The 17,290-nt window shown below is 40.0% G+C and overlaps 1 protein-coding gene across 1 annotated transcript in view; it reads left to right on the forward strand.

Moving 5' to 3' along the window:
• Positions 1 to 17,290, forward strand: part of N4BP2 (NEDD4 binding protein 2) — a 59,870-nt gene that overhangs the window by 29,719 nt on the left and 12,861 nt on the right. The window contains exons 7-14 of the mRNA XM_019552883.1: positions 1,164 to 1,252; positions 1,940 to 2,016; positions 3,228 to 3,383; positions 7,212 to 9,478; positions 11,072 to 11,157; positions 11,597 to 11,642; positions 12,989 to 13,233; positions 14,552 to 14,670. Coding sequence (XP_019408428.1) covers positions 1,164 to 1,252; positions 1,940 to 2,016; positions 3,228 to 3,383; positions 7,212 to 9,478; positions 11,072 to 11,157; positions 11,597 to 11,642; positions 12,989 to 13,233; positions 14,552 to 14,670 — 3,085 coding nt within the window. The remainder of the gene's footprint in view (positions 1 to 1,163; positions 1,253 to 1,939; positions 2,017 to 3,227; positions 3,384 to 7,211; positions 9,479 to 11,071; positions 11,158 to 11,596; positions 11,643 to 12,988; positions 13,234 to 14,551; positions 14,671 to 17,290) is intronic.

Below are 17,290 nucleotides of genomic sequence, written 5' to 3' on the forward strand. Positions count from 1 at the left end.
CGAGCACAGAGGGCAAAGAACAGCGTCAGGCATAGGCGCGGGGGGGTGGGGCAGACCTGGGTAGGGACAAGGGGCAGGGGAGCAATGGGGAAGGGATCTGGACCTTCACTCCATGCCGTTGCTTTCCTCACTACAGCAGTTGCAGGGGATATACTTAAAATGACCACTAATTAGATTCTATACATGGCAAATTATAACAGATTTATTGGGGGGTTGTCTTGCATTTGAAGTCATCTTAGATTTGGGTAAATGCAGTATTTTTTTCTTTCTTGGATTATATTTTGGTATATATTCTCCTTTGTATCCCACTCTTAAAATGGTAGTCTGTGCTGTCTCCTAGAAATGTTTCTATAAATACTAAGTTCAGTAATTATTATTTGCATTCAGATATCAAGGCAGTTGGGGGTGTTATACATGCAGTGCTTAAATAAAACTTTCCCTGCTTTTGAACTTTCTTTCTTTGGCAGTGAATTATTGAGAAAATTACAATGAAAACACAAGGACAAAAGAAACCAGAAAACAGTGTTGTTACAGTCAGTTTTATTTTTTTTCCTTCACTGAACTCTCCACAGAACTATATTCTCAGGCTTTTCTATATTAAATCTTAACCACAATTACATTTTTAGAATTTGGTTTCTGCACAAAAAATGGATTTACAGTAAAAAGTACTGATTCAACAGTGACTAATTGGTAAAGGTAACTATTTTGGAACAGCATACTTTTTTTTAAGCCAGTGGGTATAAATGTCTAGTTAGTGTGTATAAAACCTATAAAAAAAACTTCTGATTTTTCATACTTATACAGTTTAGAGTCTATTATTTTAAGAATGTTATAAAACCAAAAATTATGTGTACAACAAAAAGGTCCACTTTCAAATGATCTAGTTTTTTAGTATAACTTACTGATTGGTCATATTTGTGAGTTTACCACTGTATTTTCATTCCTTTATTATTCACACATTCATTGTATAATACAGTATGTTTTATGTTGGGGATAGGGAGCTTAAATGAAGATGAATTTGGAAGCAAAGAATGCAAACTACAATATCAACTCTTTGGATGACTGTCAAATATGATGGCTTATTTTTAAAAATAAGACTGGGTATCAGGTTTATTATAAAAAATTAACCATATCTTATTCTTTTGCACACAAATGTCTTTCAGCAAAAAAAGCATTTGAAAAGGGAGTGTCTCCTATAATAATAGACAACACAAATATACAAGCATGGGAGATGAAGCCTTATATTGCTCTGGTTAGTATGATAATTTGAGTGTTATAAAAAAAAGATTGCAAACTAAGCTGAGAACATATTTTCAAATAAGGTATTAGGCCTCTCTCCAGTCTTTGTTTGATTTCAACAGGGGAGAATTGCTCCCACAAGCAGAAAAGTGATTAAAATTAGCATTGTGTTACTTGGTGCATATGTCCTAGTATTGTATCTACTTTATTGACAAATTTAGGTGTTTGTACTATGGAGCAAATGTGGTGTGGTTTTCAAAGAGCAAGCTGGATTCTATTCCATCGTATACATAAGATGGAATAGTGAAAATGTAATCAGTGAAAACTTAAGCAGAAATAATTGAATGAACTGAAATAAGAAAAAAAAGAAGATGTGCATGGTGTAAAATTTTGAGTTTTCAAAACACTAGCTGAACAAACTAGATTAGATCGGGTATGAAGAAACTAGTTGATAAAAGTGAAACACATTTAATTAATTTTTATGGGAGTTATGCATCTAAATCACATAGATTACTATGGAACTTAATCTTCATAACAAGTGAAGCATAGCCCAGGGTCAGTATATTTCTGGAGTGTTAAATGTGTTTGTATATTGAGCACCTGATTTATTATTTATGTATGTTTTGTATGCAGTGTGCTCTTTCATGGAAATAAGGAATCCCTGATATGTTTTGCATTCTATTTTTGTATGTTTGTTCAGGCTCAGCAGTACAAATACAAAGTCATGTTCCGAGAGCCAGATACTTGGTGGAAGTTTAAACCGAAAGAACTCGAAAGGTAAAAGTAATATAGAAGATTTGAAATAAGCTCTTTCACCTTCCATTTATCTTGTTTAAAATAGTTTGTTACCTTGACAATGGCTATTGGGTTTCCCTGTGCCACTGAGCCTCTTGTTAATGATGAAATAAACACCTATGTGATATTTATTTTTATTTTAACAGCTCAGAAAGCTATTATTGTTTACAATTGCTTACAATGCTATTGTTTTTGCATGAGGTTTTGTTTAAGTGTTTGAGGAATTCCTTTGATTTTTTTTTTAATATTGTTTTAATTTTACATCCAGGTTCCGAAGAGATTGACTAGTAGCTTTAAAACAGTAGCATATAAATAATACTTTGCAGAATTGTGAAAATGCTAACACAGCCTTAAAACATCCCTTGGGAACTGAAGCACAATTTTCCAGAAGGACCCACCCTTAACAATTTGCAAGGCTGTGTCCCATTATGCTGAGTCTCTTCTTGCATCTCTCTGGCTGTTCTGCTCCATGGTTAGCCTTCCCTGACTCAGAATGTCCCTCATAACTTTTAGATTGGACCAGTCAGCACTACTTGATATGAGAGAGAGAGGCCCCTGTGAATCAGCCCTTCTGAGCCACCAGTAGATGCTTGGTTACGCTCTACCTGTGCCATCTGAAGTGCTTAACTGATGATACTTACAGATGCCAGGTGCTTACAGGGATCCTTCTGAAGCAGCCCTGGGTTGGTGGATAAAGAAACAGTTTCACCTGCTGCTGGAACTTAACTTAGGTCTTCTTCTAGGTTTGTGCAGTTTGCAGCTTTAGCTAGGTTTTACTCATGCTAGATCAAGCAGCTTGTTTTCTGGGATATAATAAAGGCAGCGTAAAATCCTATCCAAAGTTGTTGGCATATGTTGGCATGTAGCTATAACAAGAGGCAGATTTGTTTGTTTCCTTCATGGCAGCTTCTGCTCAACTGAACAGTACCAGAAAGTAGCCCAGAGAAGGTGGACTGAACAAAATCTCCTCTATGCATTTTAAATCCATGCATCACTGACAGAAAGTGAACCAAGAGCAACTGTACTGGTTTGCCACATTCCAGACAGTAATAAAAAAGATAAGTGCCTTTAGTGTAAATATTGCATTGAAAATTAAGCAAAACATACAATACAAAGAAAAATCATTCCATCTTCTAGCTGTTATCTTTTGAGTGTTAAAATAAAAACTGTTAAAATCTCATTTTAATCTCCAGGCGTAACATTCACGGTGTATCCAAAGAAAAGATCAAGAGAATGCTGGAACGGTATGAGCGTTGCCTTACTGTTAATTCAGTCTTGAATTCTACAGTCCCAAACAAATCAGAGATTACTATCTGGAATGAAGAACCTACTCGGGATGAAAGCTGTGGGTAAGATTGACTTTTTTAGTCTTTAAAAGTTTAAGAATTTTAGAAATGAATTGTTAAAGGAGTCAGCCGCTGCAGGATGGAAATCTATCAGTCCAGTTGATTGCCAGTGTCCTACAAGCTTAACTTTATCCTTTTTGCTTTCTTCTGCCCTAGAAATATGCTGTTGGTTATATACTTTAGATTTTGTATGCTGTTTATAAAGTGCCTAATAAAGTTTTTAAAAATTTAGTCCCAACTATATGTAATATACCTATGAGTTCTGAATGTTCTTATTGTGGGGTTTACTGGAGCACAAGCTGACGTGTGTGTGTAACTCCAATGAGCAATCTGTTTGATATTTTAAATTATATTCAATATATGTTTGTGTAGGTTTAAGGGGGCATATGTAAATTATATTTATTATATATTTATATAAATGCTTTGTAGCAATTATTTTTAAAGTCTCAGAGTAAATGATGTATTATGTATTTTTATAGTGTATGGAAAATGGATTCCTTTAATAGGACTGTATTACAGTGTAATTCAGGGGTGGGCAATAATTTCAGCTGGAAGGACTCTTAATGAGATTTGGTGAGGTGTCGAGGGCCACAAGGGTGCCCTGCCCCCTGGTCACCATCTTGTGACCAGAAGTTCTGCTCCCTGACCTTTGACACCAGAAATTTGTCCCCATGCCCAGAAAGTACTCCTTTTGGGAGGGAGGGGGTGTTGCTTGTATATTGTGTGTAAAGAGGTGGGATGTGTTTGGAGGGGCTGTGGCTGAGGTGTGTGGGACTGCTCTGTGTGTGTGTGTGTGTGTGTGCTGGGTATGTGTGCAGGTAAGATGTAGGTGGGGTGTGTGTATGATGTATGAGTGGATGTGTGTAGGGGTGTGAGATGTGTGTTTGGCATGTGGGAGTGTTGGGTATGTGTGTGGGTATGGTGGGGGTGTGTGGGGGCATGGTAGGGTGCGTGTGTGGGGAGGTATGTGTGTAGGGGTTATGGTGGGGGTAAGGGGTGTCGGGTGGGGTGGTGTGTGGGATGTGTGTGGTGGGGTATAGGTGTTGTGTGTGAGTATGGTGTGGTTGGGATGTGAGGTAGACAGTGTTGAGTGTACGTACAGGTATGATGGGTAGAGTGTGAGGGGGCATGGGTGCGTGTAGGGTGGGGGTGGGTTGGGTGTGCATGTGCGGTGGGTTCCCCCCTGCCCACTCTTAGTGCTGTGGCTGAGCCCAGCCCCACCACAGGTGGGGGAGGAGATCAACACTTGCCTGGCTCTCAGTGCACTGCAAAGGGTGGGAAAGCAGCTGCTGCTGGTGGGTGGGCAGCAAGAGAATCCCCTGGGCGGGTGGGGGATGACCAGGAGCTGAGCCTGGCACCGCTGTCTCTCTTGGTCTGTGTCCTACACTTGCCGGATGGGGCTGTGGTGGAGCTAGTGCTGGCTCCTGCTGCTGCTTCTACCCCAAGTGTCTGACTGCTGGGGCTGCACTAAGCTTGCGCTGGCTCTTGCTGCTGCTCCTGCCCCACCTGCCTGTCTTGTCTCTGCCGAGCAGGGCTGAACCAAGCCCAAGCCGGCTCCTGCTCCCACCTCTCCTTTCTGTCCCGTGCCTGCCCAGCAGGGCTTTATGAACAGCCAAACTCCTTCATGTCTCCCTCTCCATCCACACTCCCCCACCCAGCCGTGCAAGAGCAGTACCAAAGCAAGCTGCAGGCAGAGCCCACCCTGCTTCCCTCAACACTGCACCTACCTGTCCCTATGTGCTGCCTGGAGCACTTCAGCAGGGACAGGAGGAGGAGTTGCTGGAGGCCAGGGAAGTCCAGCAGTTCCCTGGGCAGCAGCAGCAGCCCTGCCTGGAAGCTGTGCCTTCTGGCCAGGGCTGGTGCCCTTGGGTCAGGGGAAGGGATGCTAGGAGTGTAGTATGTGCTGACTCAGGTGGGACTGGGCAGGATTTGGTCCCATATAGAGCACAGCAGAGGGAGCCACTGGCCAGGCCAAATGCAATTGGTGGGTGCCTGTCTGCAGGCTGGATCCAATCAGCTGGTGGACTGGATCTGGCCTGCGGGCCGTATTTTGCCCACTCCTGGTCTAGTTATTTATTGTTTTGTATTTTGCACACTTTAGGGGTATAGCAGGCCCAAGCCTCAGGGTCACCCCCTGATGCTCACATGGCTCTTGTCCTACTCTAGTTCCTTAGGTATCCTTTTTCATTTGCCATGCCTTGATGGAATTGCTTTTATTGTAGAAGGGAGGCAGCCCCAGAGCAAGCCCTAGACTGCTTTGGCCAGTGGGTCCTTCCCATATGCAGCTGACCTCCAGGCCTAAGTGTCCCCCCACTTCCCCATCAGTGCCTCAAGGTACTCCTTGTGTCCAGGGCTATTTGTGGTCTTCTTCTGCCCCTACAGCCCCACCCATACCTTGCAGGTGATATTTGGTATTGCTTCAGAGGAGCTGCCCAGCTCCACCACAATGGATGACACTCTCAGGCTTCAAAATCACTGTTGGGGTTTTGGCCTTCCTGGCTTTGGCCCCTTTTCTATGACTGTGCTCCCCTCTGCCTAGGTATATTGCCCTGGACCTCAGCTTCTGGGTCCCTGGCCTTGGTCTTGCCCTTCTTGAGTTTAGATTCTGACCCTTTTGGCCTTAGGCTGCCTCTGTTGTTCCCACTGGTCTCGTGCTCTGGTCCTCTTGGTCTCAGCCTGCTTGCATCTTGTGTCGCTGCCCCTGGCATCACTCAAAACCTTGGCATGTCCCTCAGATACCCCTGTGGCCTCCTTTCTACCCCTTACAGCCATATTTGGCTCTCCAGTCTCAAATGCAATGCAAATACAAGTGACCGCTTTCAATAAAAATCTCCCCCAACTCTGGGTTTATGCCTTCCTGAAAGCCCTACCTCTCTTTGGGCTCTTACCTCCCAGCTCTCATGAGTGGCTAGGGTGCTTGTCAGATGGGCTTCTGCAGCCTGTTTCCCCCAGATATACTTCCTGTAGCAGGCAGGACCAGACTGCCTGCTGGGCTTGTGTGCCCTGGAGAACTGCCCCTTTAGGTGACTCTCTAATTAAGCACAGGGATTTCCTCTTGAGCTTAATAGTCAGCCTGTCTCTCTGCTGCAGCTTAGCTGCTTGCAGCCTTTATGTTCAGGCTGCTTGGAATCTGTCCCACAGCCTGCTTGTTTCAGTGCAGCTAGTTCTTGCCCAGCTGCCTGCCTACACTGCTACACTGCCTGCTGCATTTTTTCCTTTGAAGCAACAGGAGCCTCTGGCTCCTTGTTAAAAGGGGGTACAGTTAAAGGAGAGTAGGAATGAGAATTAATAGAGTGAAAGATCACATGATGGTAAGGACCTTGCTGGAGCTTTTACCTTTTAGTTTCTAAAATATACTGAACATCTGACTTCGGTGACATTCATGAAATTTGAGCACAGTAACTGGATGTGTTGATCCAAAAGGTTAGTGGTCCTTTGGGAAGTTGCATACAGGACACGGAAAGAGAGAGACTATTAGGAAGATAAACTTTTAACCTCAGTTTGGAGTCGAGAAGGGGTATTCATCAAATAAAATCTTGTTTTTTAAGTGGGGAGTTGAGGTTTTTAACCTGTTTTCTAATCTGTTTTCTTCTCGGTAGATACTAGGGTGTTAGAGTGAAAATTAGAAATGCATCTCAGCCTGGTGATTACACAGTATTCTAGACAAGAAGATAGTTCTCACCTTCAAAATGTTTATGACTTTTGAATTTAAATTTAAATTTACTTAGTAGCTAAACAGGAGTAGAAAGGTTCCCAAGTGGGAGATAAATTGTCTTTTTAAAAAATTGGTTTTCAATACAGTTGTCTTTCATTGTAATGTTTGTCTTACAGACAGAAAGAGACTCATACTTATGTGAAAGAAGAAGGACCTTTGGCTTCTCTTTTGACATCTCTTGAATTAGCTGAAGATAAATCTGTATCTGCTACATCTTCAGTACTAGAAAATAGTTGTGTTATTTCGGATAATGTGGATATATACTTGTCAGAGCATGATGAAAAAGTGCCGTTGAAAAAAGATAAAAAAACAGAAGAAATGCATAGAAATATTGAAACAGAAGCAAGTGAAACTGACACTGTCATATCTGAGGAAACAACAGGCTTGCATATATGCTCTTGTGAAGCAGTTCAGGAATACAGTGATAACAAGATCCTTGAAGATCAAAGTGAAGTAGATCAGTATACTGAAATTCCATTAGAACCAGAATTAATACAAATAAAAGATGTTACAAAACAAAATGATTCAATTTTAGTTACATCGATGAAGCCAGAGTTATTAAACTTTGTAGGTGATTGGCCTGTAGAACAGACAATGGGGCAGAGAACCAGAAGGACTAGGAGAATAGAAAAATCATCTGTGATTAGTGATGAAGATAATAAAGCCACCAGCCAGCCTCCTCTGGAATCATGTGAGGCAGAAGTGGGCCTGGCTGATATTCAGCCTGGTGAAAAACAACAGGAAGACATTTTACCTTGTGATACTCCTTCTGTTTGTGGTACAGAAAAAAATGCAGCAGAATTGGAGATGGTGGGAGATTGGCCTGCTTCAAGCTCTTTAGAGCAGAGGCAGCACAGATCAAGGAGAACACGAAAAACAAGTCAAAGCCAATCTGATGAAGCTGGAAATAGTAAATGTGATCTACACAAAAACATTCTCAGCACAGTGAATGTGCTTCATGGAACATCTTTGGGCATTGAAAAGCTACAGGATGCAGAGAAGTCAACTTTTGACAAATTGGAAACAGTAACTAGTGAAATTGTCAGTGAGAGAAAGCCACAGCAAAATAAGAGGTCTCGGAAACACCATAAATTAGCCGTAACGTTTACCAACCATGATTTGGCCCTCTCCAGGCCAGAGGAACAGTTGTCTACTCCTAATTCACTGGAAGAAAACCTGGAAATACATGCATATAAACAACTGAGCAGCTATACGCAAACTGAGCCACAGGATTTTGCTCTCTTGTGGAGAATAGAGAAGAAAATTATCATTTCTGAGAGTCCTAAAGTATTAAATAGCAGACTAGATGGATTCAGACCTAAAGATATGGATTCTGCTTCAGATTCTCTGGAAAAAATACCGTATAGAGTTACATATGATAAAAGCACATATGTAGAAGAAAGTGAACTTACCAGTATTGATGAATCTGAAAATCTTAATATTCTTTGTAAACTCTTTGGCTCCTTTTCATTTGAAGCACTGAAAGACTTGTATGAAAGATGCAATAAAGATATTGTCTGGGCCACTGGTTTGCTGCTGGATTCTGATGAAAAGTTGTATAAGGACAAAGAGATTGAATGCTTACAGGAACAAGGAACAGAACCACTGGTCATCAACCTTCACTCCAAGGCAAATACAAACTGTGGAGATAATCTGAATAATTCTGAACAAACCAATGAAATAATTATGACTGATGGTGTTCAACTTTCAGAGGACAATAATTTATCTATTTTTGATACAGAGAGTAAAACTACAGATATACTTGAAATAGCTGCTGAAGTACCTGATTCATTAATGAGTCTTTCGCTAGATTCTTTGGTAGAACCCAGAAATACCAATGACATTGCTTCTCGAACTGATGCAGAAACTACAGGAACAGAAATGGAGCAGTCCATTTCAGAGATACAGGAAGTAAACTTAAATAATACGAGCTTGGTTTATGAAGTGGAAAATAAGCTACCAGTCTTGCAGCCTGATGTGGGTTTATATGCATCTATGACTTTTCCTAATGTTCTTAACCCTCCTATTGCTATTTTGGAACCTCAGTTAAATAAGGATAGAGACAGTGAACTTTCAGAAAGAGATCCAGAGAATCCTGAAGTAGATAAAACGATTATTCAGTTCTCGCAAATGGATCAAGCAGCTTTCATGAACCCTGCCAGTGACAAGCAAGAGTTTGGGACTGATAAAGAAACTCAGGGGAACCCTATGATATCTGTTGGGAATGTTAAAGAACAAAGTAAAATCTCAGATAGCAATGAAGACAAAACCAAGATACCAGTTTCTTCTCGGTCTTTGAATATAGATTGCCTAGAATTAACATTACCTGCTGAACTGGCACTTCAGCTGAAAGAAATATTTGGGCCAGTTGGCATTGACTCGGGTAATGACATACTACTTCATAAACATATATTTGCAATATAGGTCTATTAGTGTTTTTAAATTTAATCTTACATTTTATCATGCTGATTTATTTGGGAAATGCTTTTGATAAAATGGCACTATTCAAAATCTATTGTTACTTTATAATATAATCTCAGATGGAACATAATAAAATATAGTAGTAAGTATAGCTATTTTCCCTTTTTAATTGTTCAGCTCTACCCAAATTAATATTTGAAGTAATATTGTAAGAGAATATTTGAGCTTGCCTTGCAGTTCAGGAGAATCTAGTTTCAGACTGCTAAGGCTGAGGAGATTATGATGGAAAAAGGTTGTGGTTGGGTAAAGAAAAAAGGGACAGAAAATCTTAAACATAGAAGTAAATGAGGAAGGAGGAAGCTGAAGAAAGTGTTAGAGCAAACTTTTTCTTAAAAGATATTGTGCTGGACTGAGTGGAAAAATCCTAAAAAAATACCTGAGAAAACAACTGAAGATGCCTCAAGATACAAAATGTAAATCAGAGGCAAGGAGAAAAGGGGGAAGAAGGAAGACACCATGAAATATCGTAACCTTTTTGCTTTTCCTAAAGTATATTTGTTATAGATTATGAATCTACAGTTTATCAGTGGATCTGGACATGTTCTATCACATTTAAAGGAATGTGGGTACTATTAAGTCTCGGGCCTGTTCTGTTTCTTTGTTTGCTGTATATCAGTGTCTTTTTCTTTTTCAGAGGTTGCTGGATGTAACAGGTGTTTGTAGGAAAAGCTTTATTATACAGTTGTCATGATCACTTCTTCTTCTTTGATTAGAGTAGAACAGGGGTGGTCAATGTGCAGCATGGGTGCTGTGTGTGGGATGTGGTGGAGGAGCTAGGAGAACAAGGCAAAGGAGCAGGTTGGGCACTGAGCACAAGGAAGGAAGCAGGGAGCAGAGTAGTAGATCAGCCAGGGATCACAGGGCTGGTAACAGCAGGATAGGGGAAATCCCCATCTGCTGGGGATCAGGATAGGGGAAGTGGATCAGAGTAGCACTCAGAGAGGGTGAGGGGCTAATTTGTGGCATGCCCACCAAAAGGTTGGTCCCCATTGGAATAGAAAGTGGCACCTAATGTTTTTCCTTTCCTGGAAAAATATTTCTCTAATTTGGGTATGATCCATGGAGGGGATACCTGGGCATTTGTGCTCACATTATAGTATTGTGTTAATTAGGACTATCCGCAGACAGGGATTAAATTAAGGGAAATGCAGTTTTGCAATTGGTCACAAAGTTAAAAATCAGTTGCCAAAAAAAAAAAAAAGAAAAAGAAAAGAAAAGCAGTGATGAATATATAAGAAATTATGCTTAACAATACCCCCAAAAACTATAAAAGAGCTTCATTTAGTAGTTAAGATTATGGAAGATGCACTTGTTAACAACTTGACATTCAAAATTTGAGTGCTGGTTTATGAATTCTGTGGGGAGAATGTCTTTGTTTAACTTAGCAGTTGCACTTCTTTCAGGTATGACCTGTAAATGCAAATTGCAGTCCTGTATTTGGTTAAACTAACCTTTATACAGTGTTGTAATGAGTATATTTTCTTTCTTTCAAAAGGATCATTAACACTTGAGGATTGTGTGGTTCATATAGATCTGAATCTGGCAAAAGTGATTCATGAGAAATGGAAAGAATCTATTATGGTCGGTAGAGTTCTTTTGTATGAAAATGTATACTTGTACTTTGTCAGTCTATTTGTTTCTCTTTAGGTATTTGCCAGAATTTTTTTTTACAAGATGTTTATATTCCTAATTGAAATAATGCCTCAAACTGCAAAATTGGAAGGGTAGATGGACATGCAACATAGAGTAATTTATCTAATTTTCATTATGAGATCTGATTCAGTATCTTAGCATAAATTATTTTTCTCTGCTCTGTTATTTGAAAAGTAATTTTATTTTCAAAATGTACCTCTTAATCTATTCTTATCTGTTGATACATGCATGAAATTTAATATATATATTATAAATTAATTTGAAAAGAGTTTACCTGGAAGGTAATATTTCTTGTGTTTCATTGGTGGGGAATCTACATCTGTGTTTCATTAACTCTCAGTTATTTTTTTTCAATAATTGTATTTAGAAGCGGCAAAGGAAAGAAGATGGATCATATAAACTGCTTGTGGAAGGTATAGTACACGCTTCCATTACAGCAGTGGTTTTCAAACTTCCATGGAACCCGGGGTTTTTCATAGGTCATCAGGGCTTCCACAGAGTGATTTGGGGGTAATGGCAGAGTAGGCATTACCCCCTGGGGCAGTGCACTGCCACTGCAGGGCCAGGTCTCCTGAACAGTGTGAGCTGACATGTGAAGCAGTAGAGCCAGGGATAGAAGGGTTCTGTGGCAGAAATGATATGCAGAAGTTCTGAGCCTTTAAAAAGTTTGAAAACTGCTGCCTTACACTCTTATAGAAATGTTATGTTCTTAAAATTAAAATGACAGTAAGATTTAATTCATGAGAACTGAGTGCTTCTTTTATTAAGCTAAGGTGCCTACCATTCTCTCTCAGTGAAACAGTGGCACTGTAAACAAATTAGCTAAAAATGTTAATTATAATAGCAGCACTGAAGTGCTGTGGTGATTGATTTTTGCATATTTCTGGGATCAAAGTACTTCAGGCCAAACTACAGCTGGGTGTTTATGAATGTTGGAAAGGCAGCCACAGTCTCAGCTGATATAGGGTGTACTGTATACCAGGCAATTGCCACTTGTGGAGTTAGTCTTCTGCAAAGGGACCTTGGCATTCCTCCCTCCCATCCATTCTGATTAGGAGGACTGATTTAGTCTGGGGCAAATGCATGTCACTCTGTTTCAAAGGGTGATGAAGTGGCTAATCCATTGTTTAGCCCTCAGTTTCCCAGAAAGAATCATTTGCTAGGGCATCCCCTTTCCTTTACCCTAAACCTTGGTTCTGACAATAGCCCACAATTCACATCATAAGCAGCTTCTTAAAAATGCTGTTAGTTTACTGACTAAACCATGCCATTAATATCGGCCATAGAAACATAGGATCAAATTGTTGAACAACAAGGTGTTGGAAAAGGTGAATGCATGGAAGTAACTGCATCAACAACCCCCCCAAACCCTCCCCCCCCCAAACTGCCCATTTTCATCTAGTTACTCATTTGTGATTGAGGGTTAGTTTTCAGTATTTGAATTTTTCAGTGTTTTCAGTTGTATGTTTTCAGTGCTTAAATGTCAGATACTTACTTTCTAGAATTAAAATGAAGCCTGATTAGAGTTTTGAAGAAAGAGGCAAAGGGATAAGGGGGAAGGGAAGCCAGAGAGAGATGATTAAAGTATAAGTAAGGTAATATTTTTGCTAGAAAATGCTTAGATCAAGTAGATATTAATGAATTATAAGTAAATTACAAAAAGTATCTGTGTAAAATGCATGCATTTATGGCTGTGCTTTGATTAAATATATTGTTGAGTGTTTCGTTCTGTCACCTTTGGGTTTTTGCTTTTTGGAAGGTCCCACGCTGATTGAGCAGTTAGATTTAGATGACTCGGGCATATTCTTATCGCAGAGCACAGACAGTAAACTGCAGAAGAAGAAAATGACTTGGGCCTCATCTTCATCTAACATTACACAGATTAAAAATTCAGCAGCACCAGAAGTTTTCCCTTTTATGGATCACTGGAATGCACAAACACAGAAAGTATCACTCAGGGAAATAATGTGTGAAGAAATTGCTTTACAAGAGAAACAGGACCTGGTATGAATATTTTTATATTTTATGATGCCTATTTTTTTTTTTAATCTGATAAACTTGGAAAGCATATTTTGCATCTATGGTTACCTGTTTTCGTGTTGCCTGACTAATGCTGAGCTTCTGACACTGATGGATAGCTAGTATTATAAGTGATTCTGTAATAGCAACAGTGTATTTAGGATCCTAGATAAAAGACAGGTTTTTTCCTATTAAAATAAATCTGTCAATTAAAAGTTTAATGTCTTGTTTCACACACAGATTATGCTGGATTTCAGTGAACAGGTTAGCATTTGCATTTGATTGAGCTGCATTTTTAGTTTTCATATTTAAGAGTTTATTAAACTGATTTTTATGCATTTTTTGTAAGAAAGCTGTGCCAAAATTGTTAATTAATACTATACGATACTCATTTAAAAATGGATTTGCCTGGTTTTAATACTTTTTAAAAAGAACCCACAGTATTGCTAATGAAAATGAGTTAAGATTTCATTTTTTTCTGTTTTTCCATACTGCCTTCTTGGAAAAGGTTATTTAATTCTTCCATACAGTTTTGTTCTTTTTCATTTTTCTAGTATCCATTTTTTCCCTGTTTTTAATGTGGAGCTGATAGTTATGTAACAAGAGTGAGTGTTTACCCCACTGCCCTGTACAGGAGCCACTGCAAGATCAGTGTGACTGTATTACTTTATAAGTCTCCCTATTGCCTTTAAACAGCTGTCCTAGAAGGAAATCCCATTTCTGCTTACATGGATCAGACATTTAAAAATAAAGGTTTATAATCAGAGTTGTGGGTTCTTTTCCGTGAGCTGCATGTACAGTTATAACCGTGGTGTCCATAAATAGTCTTCAGCTTGGATTAATGGGATTTGGTTTTGTTTTGGTCACTTGGATTAAAAATATCTGACTGCTGGAAATATCAGTTTTATTTCAGCTTTTAACTAAAGAAGGGTGTTCCAACATTCCTGGAACCTTAAGGAATCTGGATTTAGCTTGAACAGTAGATGCCTAAACTGAAAGCTCCTTTCAAGAAATGCTCTACCATCTGCCTTTTAACAATTAAATAAAAGGAGCTGTAGTTTGGTCACCCCAAATGATTGGGACTGTGGCAGCATGGTATCCTTACTTTCTGTTCATTAGTGCAAATGCACGGCTTCTACTGAAATATAATTATTCTCTTTTTTGTCATAGGTATATAGATTGATTAGGTTTTTTTTCTGTGTAGTTGTGACAAATGAAATACATTACTGAATCAGTTCTATTACTGATGTAGATTCTTCTAATGATAATGTGGGGGGTTATTTTGTTTTACTTTCTGGATTAGAAACGTGCCACTTGCATGGCTAGAAAAGATTGTGCTGCCAAACTGAAGGAGAAGCAACTCTTTGAGATGTTTCCAACCATTAATCAAAATTTCTTAAGGGACATCTTCAAGGATAACAAGTGAGAGATCTTTACATGTTTCCTCTGTTCCTTTGTGAAATGTTGCATAATACTTTTTTACGTACATGGTTATTCTGTCATGATTAAGTGCAAGAAAAGGATATTTTCAAAAGAATAGCAAAATAACATATTTAGCTGTGATTAAGGACACTTAATTATATCATCTCAATTCATCAAAATTGCCTCAATTAATCACATCTCAATTAATCAGAACTCTTTCTGGGGCTCCATAATCTTTTAAGCCGTATAATACTGATGAGGAAAAATGGGTTCAGCTCAAAGGAGCCATCTATCAACTTATCTTGGACACTTGTGGTACCTTGCATCACACCTCAAACAATTGAGAACTCATCTGCAATGATCTCATTCATAGAAAAGAAATGGTCAACTCTCCTTAAATATAAGTGTGACCTTAGCCACTCCAACTTGCAGGCACTTTGAGAGATCCAGCAAAAGGTCAAATGTGTAGTGAGATGGTGTGCAAACATTTATTGGCTACAACTATGCAGAAGTATCCAGAAAGCTGCTGACTGAGGCAACATGCAAGCAATGTACGGGGGCATCAGGAAAGCTCTTGGGCCTGTTTTGGGGAAGACTGTCTCTTTAAATGACCACAATAAGCATATGGATCAATGGGTTGAATGTTACTTAGAACTCTGTTCTTGCAGAGAAAATGTGGTCCGTGACTCCTCTCTTGATGCACTTGAAGACCTCTCAACCCTGACAGTACTTGACAGTGAACCTACTGTCGTCGAAGTAGAAAAAGCCATTGATCAGCTTGTTTGTGGTAAAGCCCCAGGTGCAGGTTGTATACCGGCTGAAGTTACTAAGTATGGGGAATCCATCCTCCTTCTCCATTTGCATGAATTAAGATGTATGTGTTGGAGAGAAGGCAAAGTTCCTCAAGATGTGCAGGATGCAAGCGTAATTACTCTACGCAAAAACAAATGACTGACTGCAGTAACTATCACGGAATTTCCTTACTTTTCATCATTGGGAAACTGTTTGCCAAAGTTGTCCTGCTAAGACTTCAGACTCTTGCAGACAGAGTCTACCCTCAGTCTCAATGTGGTTTCAGATCTGGTATATCCATGATCATAGAAACAGTGAGTTGGAAGAGACCTAGACAGATCATCTAGTCTGACCCCCTGCCATGGGCAGGAAGGAGCACTGCAGGGGTCATAAGACCCCAGCCAGGTGCCTATCCAGTCTCCTCTTGAAGATCTCCAGGGAAGGTGGGAGCACCACCTCTCTGAATATGATATTTTCCTTGAAACAGCTACAGGAAAAATGCTATGAACAAAGGAAATCTCTGTACATATATGGCATTTGTTGATCTTAACAGAGCTTTTGGTTTTGTCAGCAGAGATGATTTGTTCTGAATCGTGAAGGCGAGAGGCTGCCTTCCTAAGCTCCTGAGCATCAAGTCCTTCCGCATAAGTATGCATGCAGCAGTGCAGTTCGATGGGTCATGTTCGGAAGAACTTGAAATCAGTCTGCTCTTGTGACAATTGTCTTCATTGGTTCGGACATACGAATCGTTTGAGCTCGTTTGAGCCATGGCCAAATCCCCAAGGACATACTCTGTGGTGAGCTGGCCACTGGCAAACATCAGCTTGGATGGCCTAAACTCTATTTTGTTGCTGTCTGCAAGAAAAACCTTTGTGAACTGCACATTGATGGCCAACACTGGGATTTAATCACTTTGGACCACTGCAAGTGAAAAGCTGCCATGAAGCAGGGCCTATGTCACTTTGAGTTGGAGAGGGTCAATGATGAGATAGAGAGGAGGAGACAGAGGCAGGCAAGACAAGATGGTACTCAAGCTCAACCAAGATTGTATGTGCAACTTGCCACAGAGTCTGCTTGTCGTGCATCAGACTCCTCAGACACTCAAAGCTGTGGTGGTACCTGGTAACCCACCAAAAGCGCAGCCTCTGTGGTCTCATGAGACTGATGTCTGCCAGTGAGGGGCACTTAAGAGTGAAAGTTTCCCTCCTACTGCCGTCCTTGAAATTTATACATAAAGTTTTTACTTATTTTCCCCTTCACTTATTGGTTTGAGGAGAAGACTACTCCCTGACTCCCTTCACTTCACTTCACTTCACTTCACTTCCCTTCCCCTGCATCTGTTAGATGTTACTGATATCTGGCATAATTGCTGGCCCCTCCCAACTGGTGGCTTAGCTAATTGAAGCAACAGTCATCCTGAGGAGCATATTGGTCAAATTGCCCGGAAATGGGAACAGTGCAACTGAAGAAAACACATCTCACCTGACAGCAGTAGCTAATACTCCATTGTTTGCTACAGCAACTCTGAAGAAGTCTGTAACAGGGGCAGAGTTATTTCTCCTTCCACTTATTCTTGCTTCTGATTATCTTTCAGCATCTTCCTAGATGTCCAGCTACTACTTTGAACTCAAAATAGGGAAAACTGAGTTTCATTTTTTTCCCTAAAATGTTCTTTCTTCCTCTATTGGCATCTTGCTTGACAACCCTTGTTATATTTCTTTTCATATGGGTTTACACCCTCTGGGATTCTCCTACACATCCAGGTTGACATCAGATCCTTTAGATCTTTTCTCTACAGAATCTCAGCTTGGTCATTCTTTCTATTTTC

The sequence above is a fragment of the Crocodylus porosus genome, unplaced genomic scaffold (genome assembly GCF_001723895.1).
Source record: "Crocodylus porosus isolate Cpor-Errol unplaced genomic scaffold, CroPor_comp1, whole genome shotgun sequence".
NCBI classification, from domain to species: domain Eukaryota; kingdom Metazoa; phylum Chordata; order Crocodylia; family Crocodylidae; genus Crocodylus; species Crocodylus porosus.